The 13,747-nt window shown below is 45.5% G+C and overlaps 1 protein-coding gene across 1 annotated transcript in view; it reads left to right on the plus strand.

Annotated features, from left to right (window-relative positions):
* Window positions 1–826: 826 nt before the first annotated feature.
* camk1da (calcium/calmodulin-dependent protein kinase 1Da) overlaps window positions 827–13,747 on the plus strand; it is a 432,129-nt gene continuing 419,208 nt past the window's right edge. The window contains exon 1 of the mRNA XM_038811923.1: window positions 827–965. Within this exon, the coding sequence (XP_038667851.1) occupies window positions 874–965 (92 nt within the window). The 5' untranslated portion in view covers window positions 827–873. The remainder of the gene's footprint in view (window positions 966–13,747) is intronic.

Consider the following 13,747-nt stretch of genomic DNA (forward strand, 5'->3'; position numbering starts at 1 on the left):
CCTCCCCTCCCCTGCCCCCTCCCCCTCCCTGCCCCCTCCCCCCTCCCCCTCCCTGCCCCCCCTCCCTGCCCCCCCTCCCCCCTCCCTCCCTCCTCCCTCCCCCTCCCTCCCTCCCCCTTTCTGCCCTCCTCCCCCCCCTCCTGCCCCCTCCGCCTCCCTGCCCCCTCCCCCTCACTGCCCCCTCCCTGCCCCCCTCCCCCTCTCTGCCCCGTTCCCTGCCCCCCTCCACCCTCCCTCCCTCCCGCTGCCTCACTCAGACTCCGGGACCCTGCTGAATGGAAGCGGGGCGGCGACAGGAGAGAAGCGAATAAAGAGCCGGGTGTGAGCAGGAGGGGCTGCCGGACCCCCCCGGACACAGACCCCCCCCCCCCCCCGACCCCCCCGAGCACTGACCCCCCTGGACATAGACCCCCCCCCCCACCCCGAGCACTGACCCCCCCGGACACAGACCCCCCCCCCCCACCCCGAGCACTGACCCCCTGGACACAGACCCCCCCCCCCCCCCCACCCCGAGCATTGACCCCCCCGGACACAGACCCCCACCCCGAGCACTGACCCCCCCCGGACACAGACCCCCCCCCCCACCCCGAGCACTGACCCCCCTGGACACAGACTCCCCCCCCCCCCCCCCCCCCGGACTCAGCCCTCCCCCGACCCTCCCCCCCCCCCCCCCCCGGCAGCAGGAAGCGCTGTCAGTAAGTGAGCGGCAGCGAGAGGGAGGCGGGGACACAGCCGGCTTCTCATTGCAGCTGGAACCGCTGCTGGGGCTGTGTCTGCTGGGCTGTGTCTGCTGGGCTCTCCGTGCTGGGCTGTGTCTGTCTGCTGGGGGTCTGCCTGCTGGGGGTGGGGGGAGGGTGAGGAGGGGTCTCTGCCATGGCTCGGGAGAATGAGGAGAGCAGCCTGTCCTGGAAAAAGCAAGCGGAGGACATCAAGAAGATCTTCGAATTCAAGGAGATTCTGGGCACGTAAGTACCGCACAGAGCTGGGGGCATCTTACCCACACCCGGGGGCATCTTACCCACACCCCGGGCACAGAGCTGGGGGCACCTTACCCACACCCCGGGCACAGAGCTGGGGGCATCTTACCCACACCCGGGGCACAGAGCTGGGGGCATCTTACCCACACCCCGGGCACAGAGCTGGGGGCATCTTACCCACACCCCGGGCACAGAGCTGGGGGCACCTTACCCACACCCCGGGGGCAGCTCCCCAGCAGCATTACTCTGCATTTCTCTCACGTTATTGGCTTTAATATATCTGCTGTAGGGGCTGCGGGTGCAAACGTGCTGAATCCGCAGCTCCCAATGTTAACGCTTTGCTCTCGGTTTAACATGAGCCAGTCTGCCTACAGCAGACACCGGCCAGACACAGATATCCAAAGTTTGCCCTTTTTTCATGTTGCTGTCTGTCCTGTGATTTAAATGACCTTAGGCGTGTCGCAGGGAAATAGAGGAATTGCATCCTGCAGCTGGGATGCACTGGGGAGTTAGGGTTAACTTGTTGGACAGAATTGTCCATCGCCCTATCCTGTGGGTATACAGGGGAGTTAGGGGGTGATGTTGTTTTGAATGTATCACCGGGTGTTTCACACATCGCCCTGTTCTTTACCCCTGCATGCGGGGTTTGGGTCAGAGCCGAATGATCTTACTGGCATGGGGGGGGGGGGGGGGGGGGGGGGGGGGGGGATACAAGAACCTTTGCTGACCATTGTTAACAAGCCAGTATTGCTGACAGGCATGTGAATGCTGTGTCTAAATGCTGGTTGCAACAAGGCGAGAGAGCTGCATTTTAAGGTTACGACACTGAGCACATTACATGTGGTCTGACCACATTGTCTACAATGAACAGTGAGCAAACACAGGAAAAGTGACTATATCCGCTCAATTGAGTTGGGGTTTATACCTGTGTGTGTGTGCTCTAAAATTGGTTGTCTTAATAAATTGCTGACTCGATTGTGTTCTTAAATTGTGACACCAGAGATTGAGAACACGATACAAATAAATAACTTTGTTGTTTTTTAAAAGTGCCCTGCTACAGTTCTCCCAGTTCCGAAGTTGTGATTGGAGATATTGAGAGAAATGTCATTTTGAAACTGAAATACTGAAGTTCTTAGGAGATTAGGCGACGTGAATTCAGGTGGATACCGTTACTTTGAATGGAAATATGGAATGTAACCTGTGCTGCAGTACATTGCACTCCAACTCTGCCCACTTTACCCTTTCCTGACCTCGCCTCTCAGCTGAAAGTATCACCACAGTTTCTAACCACCTCTGCATTGAGAGGGGACAGAGTTTAGACAGGAGCTTCCTGTCGGTGCACCCTATTCAGGGGTCACAATCACACAGAATGATGGATAAAGAATAGGTCATCTTGGAAAACCGAGAGTCTCACCCCCTTCTCCTCCTGAGGGAATCCCAGAAAAGTTAAATTGAAAATAAAATCTCCCTGCATTTTAATATCTGAGAAATTGTACATATTTCACTGCTGTAACTAAAAACAAACCTTATGTTTGTTTTTCAAAAATACAAACACTTCCCTGGTTAACTTACAAGTTGAATCCTGGCAAAATCCATAATTATGTTTCTAGAGTGAGTTCATACAAACACGCTGATTTTATAATTGGGACAATGGTTTAGGCTGATTGCTCAGTGGAACGTCTCTTCAGATGGTATTTGCATAGAGCAAACATACTTTTCCTTCTTTTAAAGTTTTCTTTCAACGTTCTCGTCCCATAAAGGCACCGCTTCCTGCTCTGGTACTGTTCCTCGGATACTGGCCGCTGTCCAGTTCAGGGGTCAGTTTTCTTTTCTGAGGTGGATAAAGCATGTCATAGCGGCCAAAATCTCTCCCCATCTCACCCAAATTCACAAACAGGCACTTTCCAGGAGGAGGTGCCAGGTACAGGTTACCTTCAGAAACGCTAACCGACTCCCCCAAACCCACCGTCCTACAGCCCTGGATTGCCCAGGCTGAGTTAGCTGGTTCAGCAGAGGCAGAGAATCAAACCTGAAACCTTGTTCATGAACATCCTTCCACCTGCCCATGCAGCAGATCAAATCCTTTGGGGATGAGGCTATGGTGCATTTTTGCTGAAGTGACCAAACCGTACGAGACTCTTCCACAAGTGCCACAAATGAACTTGTTACCAGGGGCCATCATTGGTGCTGTTGCGTTCGGTGTTGGCACCTCCTGTCAAACCACCATAACTACTGATCATCATGGTGCTCACATGTCCCCTCTGTTATCAACAAGTGCGAAAATCTAGTACCTTGTTGTTTGACTGTGAATCATGGACATCTTACAGCTCCCTCAAGTCCAAGTCCCGAAAGATGTGCTTGTTAGGTGAATTGGACATTCTGAATTCTCCCTCTGTGTACCCGAACAGGCGCCAGAATGTGGCGACTCGGGGATTTTCACAGTAACTTCATTGCAGTGTTAGTGTAAGCCTCCTTGTGACAGTAATAAAGATTATTATTATCAAGAAAGGAACCTCGATCACTTTCATCATCACTGAAGCCCTATTGTTAGACTTAAACAATTAAAAGTGGGAAATTGAAAAGACACAAAAGTGTTATTGCTGGAACAAATAATTCAATTGTTTGCAAGATCAAAGGTAAAGATCAGAGCAGTATAATCCATTGTTTTGGAAACATTTCTCCTCCATGAATGACATTGAGACTGATTTTGTTAAAAAGCATAATAAATTCAGGGAACCGACGTCAAGAAAATACAAACTGCTTCTGTGATCATTCATATTTATTTGCTGGTTATTGCAATGTGTATGTTTGCCGAATCATTATATATTGGATCATTGAGGCTGAAAATGTGATTTTAACTTAATATTATCTTTGAAAAATGTTCGGATATAAATGCTTCTCCAGAAGTCAGTGCAGACGAAGTCACTTATGCAAAATTCTGCATCTTGCACAGAGGTGGTACATCCTAAAGGACTCTGTTCTGTCCATCTTCTGTATATATCCAAATGTCTATTGTCTATTGTCTATTGAAGATGGAACAAAAATCATGGAGCAAATTAAATTGTTCATTAAGCTTGTTATAGAGAAGTCAGAGGCTAAGATTTAATTTTCCAACTACTCAACTAAAGGTTCTAATTTTTATCTGTTTTGCAATTCCGTGTCATGAGGTCTGCTATTTTCAAGTGGGGACATGATTAATTAATGAAACTGCTGTCAACAGTTGACCCTGCAACATTTATTGAGAAATAACAGGATTGTCATTTATTTAGAAGACAGTCCAAAAAAATACCGTACCGTTATACAAAACTCGATTGTTTAATTACAGGCGTTAGCATATTTCAATGCACAGTTTAACAAATGGGCTTAGAATTGAAAATTTGATGTTGTGGCATTACTAACGCTTAGGGTCAATCTGCACATCAGGATTTGAGTACATCATCTCGGCTGATACTTCATTGCCCTATCGGATGAGTACGGCTTTGCTGGAGGTGCAATATTTGGATTGCATTGGATTTGTTTATTGTCACGTGTACCGAGGTACAGTGAAAAGTATTTTTCTGCGAGCAGCTCAACAGATCATTAAGTACATGGGAAGAAAAGGGAATAAAAGAAAATACATAATAGGGCAACACAAGGTATACAATGTAACTACATAAGCACCGGCGTCGGACGAAGCATACAGGGTGTAGTGTTAATGAGGTCAGCTCAACTCGAGCCCTGTCTCCCTGCTCAGGTTGATAAAGATTCTACCGTACAATATGAAGATATAGAGTGTTAATTTCTTTCAGTATTCTGTAAAACATTTACCCCTAGCTGTGGCACAATTGTCTTGCTTCTAAATCATTTTTGTTTTATCCGTTTATAGGATGTAGGTGTTGCTGGCAAGGCTACCATTTATTGTCTATCTCTAATTGCCCTTAAGTGAGTGGCTTACTGGGCTATTTCAGAGGGCAGTTAAGAGTCAACCACATTGTTGGTTCAGGTCTCGCTTTAGAGACTTGAGCAGTACTGAGAGAGTGTAAATGGCTGGCCAACCTGATCCCATTGGTCCCCAATCCGAGGCAGGTTAGGTTAAATCAAACCTGACCATTTGGGTTCGGCAGCATGTACATAAATATAGACGTCTTAATCACTGCCAGAAGCTAACACCCTTCCCTCAAAGATCTACATAGTTTTCCCATAAACTTTCCACACAATCTTCCCCCCCTCACTCACTCCACATGTTCACCATCCTTATAATGGTTAACAAGATGTTTGTGCAACTTCCCTCTTATGAATTTCAACCTTCTTTTCATGGTTTGTTGGAACCTCAAATGTATTCCTGCTACAAACTTGTGATATATTCTCAGAATTTTGGCACTTTAGTGTTTGAACAATATCTCCCTGAGTCTTCTCCAGAATAATCACTCACAAACTCTTCAATCAATCCTCTTAGGTCAAAAGCTGGTCTCTTACCTATGCTACCTTCTGTGTTGTACTATAACAACAAACACTCTAAGCATTGCCGTGTGTGGATTCATTTTCAGCTTAAACTCTGATTGACAGGCTAATTAACAGTTGTCACTTATTGCACTGTTGATTTGAGTGAGCTATCTGGCTGTACGTGCATATACCTGCCCTGAGTTATGGCCTGTACTTTGAAACTGTTCACTCTTTATTCTCTTTCCATAATCATATTACCTTGCATTTGTCCGGTTTCAACATAGTGAGGCACTCTTCAATCCACCTCTCCAACTTATCCGGATCTTTCTATTTTCTTTGCCGCTTGTGCTGTTTTTCTAAAATCACCCCAGTTGATTTCCACAAACTTGCTTCTGACCCCAGCTCCGAATCACTAATTAAATTGTATGCAGCACTGAGCACTGTGGACTCTGTCGGTGAACCCTGCTGTGTAGACACAACTGCATTGACAAGCACCCTTTGCTTTCTTGGATTTGCCAATCTTCTGTCTATTTTGGAGATGCCTCTCTTATTTGCTGCCTTCCTACCTTGATAACGATGTGATAATGATCTGGAAGATGGAACTGAGGGCACTGTTGGTAAGTTTGTAGATGATACAAAGAGGGACAGGTTGTGTTGAGGACGCAGAGAGGCTGCAGAAGGACCTGGGCAGGCTAGGAGAGTGGGCAGAGAAGTGGCAGATGGAATACAATGTGGAAAAGTGTGAGGTCATGCACTTTGGTGGGAAGAATAGAAGCATAGAGTATTTTCTAAATGGGGAAAGCTTTGGAAATCAGATGCACAAAGGCACCTAGGGTAGCACAGTGGACTAAACAGCTGGCTTGTAATGCAGAACAAGGCCAGCAGCACAGGTTCAATTCCCGTACCGGCCTCCCAGAACAGGAGCCGGAAAGTGGCGACTAGGGGCTTTTCACAGTAACTTCATTGAAACCTACTTGTGACAATAAGCAATTATTATTAGTTCAAGATTTTCTAAAGGTTAACATGCAGGTTCAGTCACCAGTTAGGAAGGCAAATGCAATGTTAGCATTCATGTTGAGAGGGCTAGAGTATAAGAGCAGGGGTGTATTGCTGAGGCTGTATAAGACTCTGGTCAGACCCCATTTATAATATTGTGAACAGTTTTGGGCCCCGTATCTAAGAAAGGATGTGCTGGCCTTGGAAAGGGTCCAGAAGAAGTTCACAAGAATGATCCCCTTAATCAAGGGCTTCTCATATGAGGAGCGGTTGAGGATTCTGGGTCTATACTCATTGGAGATTAAAAGGATGAAGGGGGATCTCATTGAAACTTACAGAATACTGAGAGGCCGGGATAGAGTGGACATGGAGAGGATGTTTCTACTAATAGGAGAAACTGGAACCCAAAGGGCGCAGCATCAGATTGAAGGGACGATCGTTTAAAACTGAGATGAGGAGGAATTTCTTCAGCCAGAGAGTGGTGAATCTGTGGAATTCATTGCCGCAGAAGGTTCTTGATTATTAGGGGGATCAGGAGTTATGGGAAGAAGGCAGGAGAATGGGGTTGAGAAACATATCAGCCATGATTGAACGGCGGAGCAAACTCGATGGGCCGAGTGGCCTAATTCTGCTCCTGTCTCTATGGTCTTGTAACCAAGTGCTCCGTTGCATGATATTAAAAGCCTTGCTAAATAGTATATACCACATCCCCAAAAAAATTACATTCAGTGAAAGCTTGTTTCCTTGGAAAGCTACAGTAAGTTAGTTTGAAAGAATTCCATCTTATAAATCCATACTGACATCTTCCTATTTCCATTTTTCAACATCCCCTCTGCTTGGATGCATTCTGGTATTTCTGGGTACCCTTTTTTACCATTGATGTTGTGATGGTTACTTTCTAATCCTCAGTCCCCATCACAATTTCCCAGGCTACCGTTTGTTTACATGATATTGACTTCAAGGACATGGAAATACTTCCCTAATTTCCCCCTTTCTTGGAGAGCATCAACCTCAATATTTCCTGACGTCATCTTCAGTTTTGAATAGTTTTGTTGAGATGCTGTCCAGATGCATGGTGGGCGGTGATTTACCATTGTCAAGAAGGTGCTGGTGGTCCTTTTATTTTGTTATTTTTTTTTATCCTACCTCCCAAAAAAACTTTCACTTCTGTGCTGCCCAAACTTACTGTGTATCAGCTGTGACTCAGTTGGTCGCACTTTTGTCAAATCAGAAGGTTCTAGATTCAAGCCTCACTCCAGAACGTGAGCACAAAAGTCTAGGCTGACACTGCAGTGCAGAGGGAGTGCTGTGCTGTTGGAGGCACCATTTTTCAGATGTGATTTCAAAAAAAATAATTTTAGAGTACCCAATTCATTTGTTCTAATTAAGGGGCAATTTAGCATGGCCAGTCCACCTAGCCTGCACATCTTTGGGTTGTGGGGCGAAACACACACGGGGAAAATGTGCAAACTCCGCACGGTCAGTGACCCAGAGCCGGGATCGAACCTGGGACCTCGGCGCTGTGAGGCTAACCACTGTGCTGCCCATAGATGTGATGTTAGACTGACTCATCTGGCCTGGTGGATGTAAAACATATCGGGATAGTACCTCAAGGAAGAGAAAGCAAGTTATGTCTGTTGTCCCAACAAATATTTATCCCTCAATTAACATCATAGAAACATGGGCAGGGTGGGTATAGAGAGATATGGGCCAAATGCGGGCAAGTGGGTCTTAGTGATAGAAACTGAGCGTCACGGGCAAGCTGGGCCTATTTCTATGCTGGCAACATCTATGACTATAAGCAGATTTTCTGGACATTACCACATTGCTGTCAAGGGAGCTTGCTGTTTCACTTCATACTTTGCAAAGGTGACTACACTTCATTAGTTATGAAGCGCCATCGAATGTCCAGTGGGTGTGACAGGTGCTACTGAAATGCAAATCTGTTTTTATTATTCTGGCTTAGATTGTTTTAATAAATGATCTACGTGAGCAAGGCAGTGTTGCTGTCAATTTCAGAGCTAGCTGAGGTAACAGCTATAATGAATCACACATTTGGGACAAGCAAAATCATTTTCCTTCAGTAATAGGGTATTTTGCTGATAACAAGTTTATCTGATTGGGAGGAACGAGAGAGACACACTAGAGATTTCCCATTGCTTAAAGCGTGCCCCCGAAACTTACTTCGGAAATTGACGGACTTTGCATTTAACCTTATCCAGGTGAAGAAATTTCAGGTGAGTTAGTGAGAGACTTCGATAGATAGTGGCAGCTTTGCTTCTTGTTCGCTATGGTGGCCTTATCGATCTTTCTTACTACAGAAAATCCTTTCGCACAATGAATGAATCTGAGTCAGAATGGTATCGGGTTTCACATGGAACATGGTTGTGAACTTAACTCTCTTTTATGAATATTAAACCCGGCTATATTAATGCTATCCTGCTATTTGACAAGTTTCATCAGTGTATCTTAGATCCATCTGGATTCCTGGAATCTCAAGACACAAATATTTTATCTCTGTGCCAGCAAATTGATTTTTATGTGAGTTTCAATCCCGCCTATTATAGAGTGCATTGAGTGACTCAGCTCTTTTCCCTCTGTGATCTGAGAGCTCTACCTCTCTTTGTGTTTATGCTCTGCTCTATCGTTCTACTAATCGATTCGACGTCTCTTTCCACTTGACTGGATTGTGTCGAACTGAGTCTTTAATTTTTACTTTGTGTCGCAAACTTTGACATGACTGACGTCTGTAAATGTCACCTGATTTATATTGTTGCTTACATGGAATATGATGGAATGCTGGATACGAGGGAGAATTTTTCAAAAGGAATCTCTGATGGTAAACGAATTCAGTGTGACTGCGTGCATGGGATCCATTCTTGTTTGTTCTCTTCTCTTGAGGAACAAAAGCAGAAAAGTGTCACTAAGTTCTGAAGCTGATTGGTCCTGCATTTTCCGTGGGAGAGTAGCATCTGCCTTGCTTTTGCCCGTAACGTCTCTTAGCAGAAGATCTGCTTTCATCATATGTCATACTTGTCTGTCTTACGCCATCCTCACACATCCTCTTTAGCTCTTTTGCAATCGCTCTGTGACATCCTAGGCTGGCTCCTCTGTTATGAAGATGCTATACGGGAACTTACTTTATAATCTGATGGGCTGGCCATATATCTGTATTGAACTCTTTGAAAAGGACACTTATTGCTAAACAAAGGACACCTCTGCAACATTGCATTTGCAAAGGAACACAAGCTGCTTTATGAAGGCTGAGAGTCCACAGAGCTCTCAGAGACACTGGTGAAGATAAGCCCATGTTGAAACCAGAAATCTCATGTGACCCAACTCTTGGTGTAAAATACATGGCTTTGAACTAACAGCTGTCAGCAAAATAAAGGAAATTTTTTGGTAAACATTAGAAATAAGAGATAGTTTTGAGTGGGTTTGATTGACTGTTTCTGTGCCTTGAAGGGTAACACCAATAGTTGGATTCATGCTGGACAAAGGTGTGTGAAGGATAAGAGAGGGCTATGGTGTGAAGTATAAATAAACCAGCAGCGGTTGCTTAGCAACTGGGGCATGGTAAGGTAGGGAAGCTTTCAAGTTTTAGTTTAGCTGAATTTGATTGCAGTGGAGATAGGTAGTGAGAGTAAAAGCAGCTCTGCTGAAAGCAATAGGGTTTAGAAGGCTAAAGAGGGAACCTCTCACTCAGCCTTGCTAGAAGAAAACCCATACTATGGAGTAATGGTTAAGAAAACAGATGCCAGAAACCTAAAGTCTAGTTAGTTAAGGAAAGTAGAGAAATGAAGAGAAGTTTCCAAGAAGTCTGGAGTTAATGGAACAGAGGGAACTGGGAACCAGAAAATATTACTGTTCAGTAAAGTCAAAGAGAGTTGAAAGGGCATTGGCTCATGAGAGGCCAGAAAGATATCGGCAATAGTGCTGAGGTTACTTCAATTTGGGATAAATTATTTGAAATAATTGTGAAAATCAGTGGTTGGACCTTGGCGTTTGTGTAAAATCCTTTAAAACAAAGGAAATCTGAAGGGATAGGTGTAAAACCTGAAAGTGGAATTTGAAACCACTCATGAGGAAGCCGGAGTTGAGGGAGACAATGTGGCTCCTGGTATAGGAGTCATCTGGGGGGACTTTAAGGAGAAATCCACATGGATTCAAAGAGGACTGTGACTTACCACAGTCATCTTGTGTGCTTAAAAGGGACTTTGTGTGTTCTTGAAATCATTGTAGTTTAAGATGTACTTTGTAATCTGTGGTAATCTTAAAAACTGTTAAGCTCAGGGGGGAGTACAGGAGCATTGTATCATAATACAATCTTTTCATGTTTAATAGATGCCTTTTGTCTTGTGAACAATATTTGCAGTCCTGTGACTCTGTTTCTCCAAGTTTTAACTTTGAAAGTAAAAGTTCCGGTCTTTTGAGCCAATGTTCCATTCTGGCATCTTCCCGTCCAGTTGTAACACTGACTGTGATCATAACACAGTCAGAGGGAAGGCGACCTCCAGGGCCAGCAACTTCAACCCCCTCTCTTTTTCTGAAATCTCTCTCACCAAAGCTGAGCTGTTTGTGATTTGAAAACCCACCAGAAGACCTCATTGCTGTAAACTAAGTATTCTTAAAGGAGAATTCCAAATGAACACCACTGTCTCCAAGAGCAAAGAGAATTAACCAGTTATGACTGCAGAAGGACTACTCCAATCAGGAACCCAAGTACCAGCAGATACTGTGGAAAGTGACCCACTAGCTGAAATCAAGCCACAAATATTTTTTTTCTGACTTTAATTTTCATTCTGCTGAGTTTTAAGTTCGGATACTCTGGAGCATTTTATTTCTTTTTTGGGTGGAGGGAGTGGTTGTGTTCGCGTTGTTTTTGCATCAGTGTGCCTTTCAACATATTTGTACATTTCAAACCTTTTGTTAATTTCTGTATCTTTGCCTGAGTGAGTTTTAGCAATAAAACAAACTCTTTATAGAATTTACAGTGCAGAAGGAGGCCATTCGGCCCATCGAGTCTGCACTGGCTCTTGGAAAGAGCACCCTACCCAAGCCCACACCTCCACCCTATCCCCATAACCCAGAAACCCCACCTAACACTCAGGGCAATTTGGACCCTAAGGGCAATTTAGCATGGCCAATCCACCTAACCTGCACATCTTTGGACTGTGGGAGGAAACCGGAGCACCCGGAGGAAACCCACGCACACACGGGGAGGATGTGCAGACTCCACACAGACAGTGACCCAAGCCGGGATTCGAACTTGGGACCCTGGAGCTGTGAAGCATTTGTGCTAACCACTATGCTACCATTACTTGTTAACTTAATATACCTTCTATTTCTAATGATCCTGCACACAGTTAGGTATATATATTGAATTGGCAATATCCCCTTTTTAAATTCAACCTCTGCTGTAACCAATAACATAAAAGCAAAATACTGCAGATGCTGGAAATCAGAAATAAAAACAGAAAATGCTGATTAACTCAACAGATCGGGTAGCGGCTGTGGAAAGAGAAACAAGAGTTACTGTTTCAAGTCCACGTGTTGCTTCTTCATATGATTTTCTTTGTATGATGCAGAACAGCGGGTGGGATTTTGCCGGTCTGTCAGCTGTGGGCGTAAGTCGCGTTATGGCGGCTGAATCTCAGGAGAGGGCCATAACGGGATTTGCGCGGCGAGATCTCTTTGAGGTCTTCCTCGCCCTCCCACCTGTGACGTGATCAAGTTCACGCAGAGAAAGAGTGTGAAATTGATTTACATTAATTTAAATATTATTCAATGGGTTTACGTCGCAGTGCCAAGCCCCATGGTGATGTGACATCATCCCAGCGCAATAAACTGGTTTTCAAAAACGAAAACCAGTTGTGATGACCATGCCGGGGGCGCGGGTGTGCCTGGAGGCCCAGGGGGTGAGGGCCAAGGCAAGCCATTGCCCATTGTCACACTCGCAGTGCCAGGGGGCACTGAGGTGGGGAATGAGGTGGGCACCTCCAGGGACAGTCAGTGGGTTAACCATCCTCCATTGGGGGAAGGGACTATCCCTTAAGTATTAGGGGGAAAGGGGTGCATGCTGACGAATGTGCTGGGGTGGGTGGGGGGGGGGGGACAGTGCCGTGGGGTGGGGGGGGGGGGTGGGAGTGAGTTTATTTTTTTTCGCAGATTGGGGCGCCCTTTAAAGACTGCTCCCAGACCTCCGTGGAGCCCGGCTTGCCGGCTCTATCAAGTCCCGCCCTGCCCCGCCAGAGTGACGGTGCAAATCGCACCCCCTGATTTCTTTTTGACAGAGTGTCAGAAGATCTGGTCTGAAAGCTTGGCCATGTTTGTGGGGAGAAGCACGCCAGTTTTCAGTCAGAACCTGGTACTTTGCCTTTTGTCTTGGACGTTAACGTTTGTCTCTCCACAGAAGCTGCCGTGACCAGCTGAGTTTATTCAGCGTTTTCTGTTTTCATTTCTGTCACAGCCAACCCTGGAGTGGGACAAAGAGACGATTCTGTGAGTCTGCACTAACCTGGTTGTAACACCCTGTTTCTGCGGCCTCCACTTTTCCTTCTCGAAGGGATCCCTGTAGCTTTTCAGCTCTGATTTAATGGCTGAAATACTGACTGAATGTTGCCTGAACAGTCACTTTCTAGGATTCTTTTAGCTCTTGCAATTTAAGCACCTCTTCATTTATCTAATGAAGGAAGGAGCAGTGCTCCGAAAACTAGTGATTTGAAACAAACCTGTTGGACTTTAACCTGGTGTTGTAAGACTTCTTACATTTATCTAATGTCATGGGTATGGAATTTTTAACATGTTTCAGCACCTGCCATAATGGGGGAAGGATAATCCACATAGTTTCTCGGTGAAAGGGAAATGGTTTGGGGGTTAACAAAGTGAAAGGGGATTTGACAATGTGTGACTGAACCAGAGTATGCTGATGAAATTCAGCCCCCATTTTAAAGTCGTAAATTCCATCCAGGTTTTCACGTTTCCATTATATGTCCTAATTTACAATAAGAAGTCTCACAACACCCGGTTAAAGGACTTGACCTGGTGTTGTGAGATTACTTCTCACTGTGCCCACCCCAGTCCAGCACAGGCATCTCAACCTCATTTACAATGGTCATTAACAAAATAAACCTGTTGTGCTATAATTCGACCCTTCCCCAGTAGAGGTGCTGTTGTGCCATCACTAGCGAGAGAGCAAATACAGCAAGACAAATTTGGATGGGCTCTGTTAGAAATGTTGGAATTTGTAAACTGAAATAGGTTGGGATGAGCTGTGGAGTTAAGATATTTGACTTGGTTGGATGATTATTCGATTGAAGGCGCCGGACACCAAACAAATCGAGCAAATACGC

Source organism: Scyliorhinus canicula, chromosome 11 (genome assembly GCF_902713615.1).
Source record: "Scyliorhinus canicula chromosome 11, sScyCan1.1, whole genome shotgun sequence".
NCBI classification, from domain to species: domain Eukaryota; kingdom Metazoa; phylum Chordata; class Chondrichthyes; order Carcharhiniformes; family Scyliorhinidae; genus Scyliorhinus; species Scyliorhinus canicula.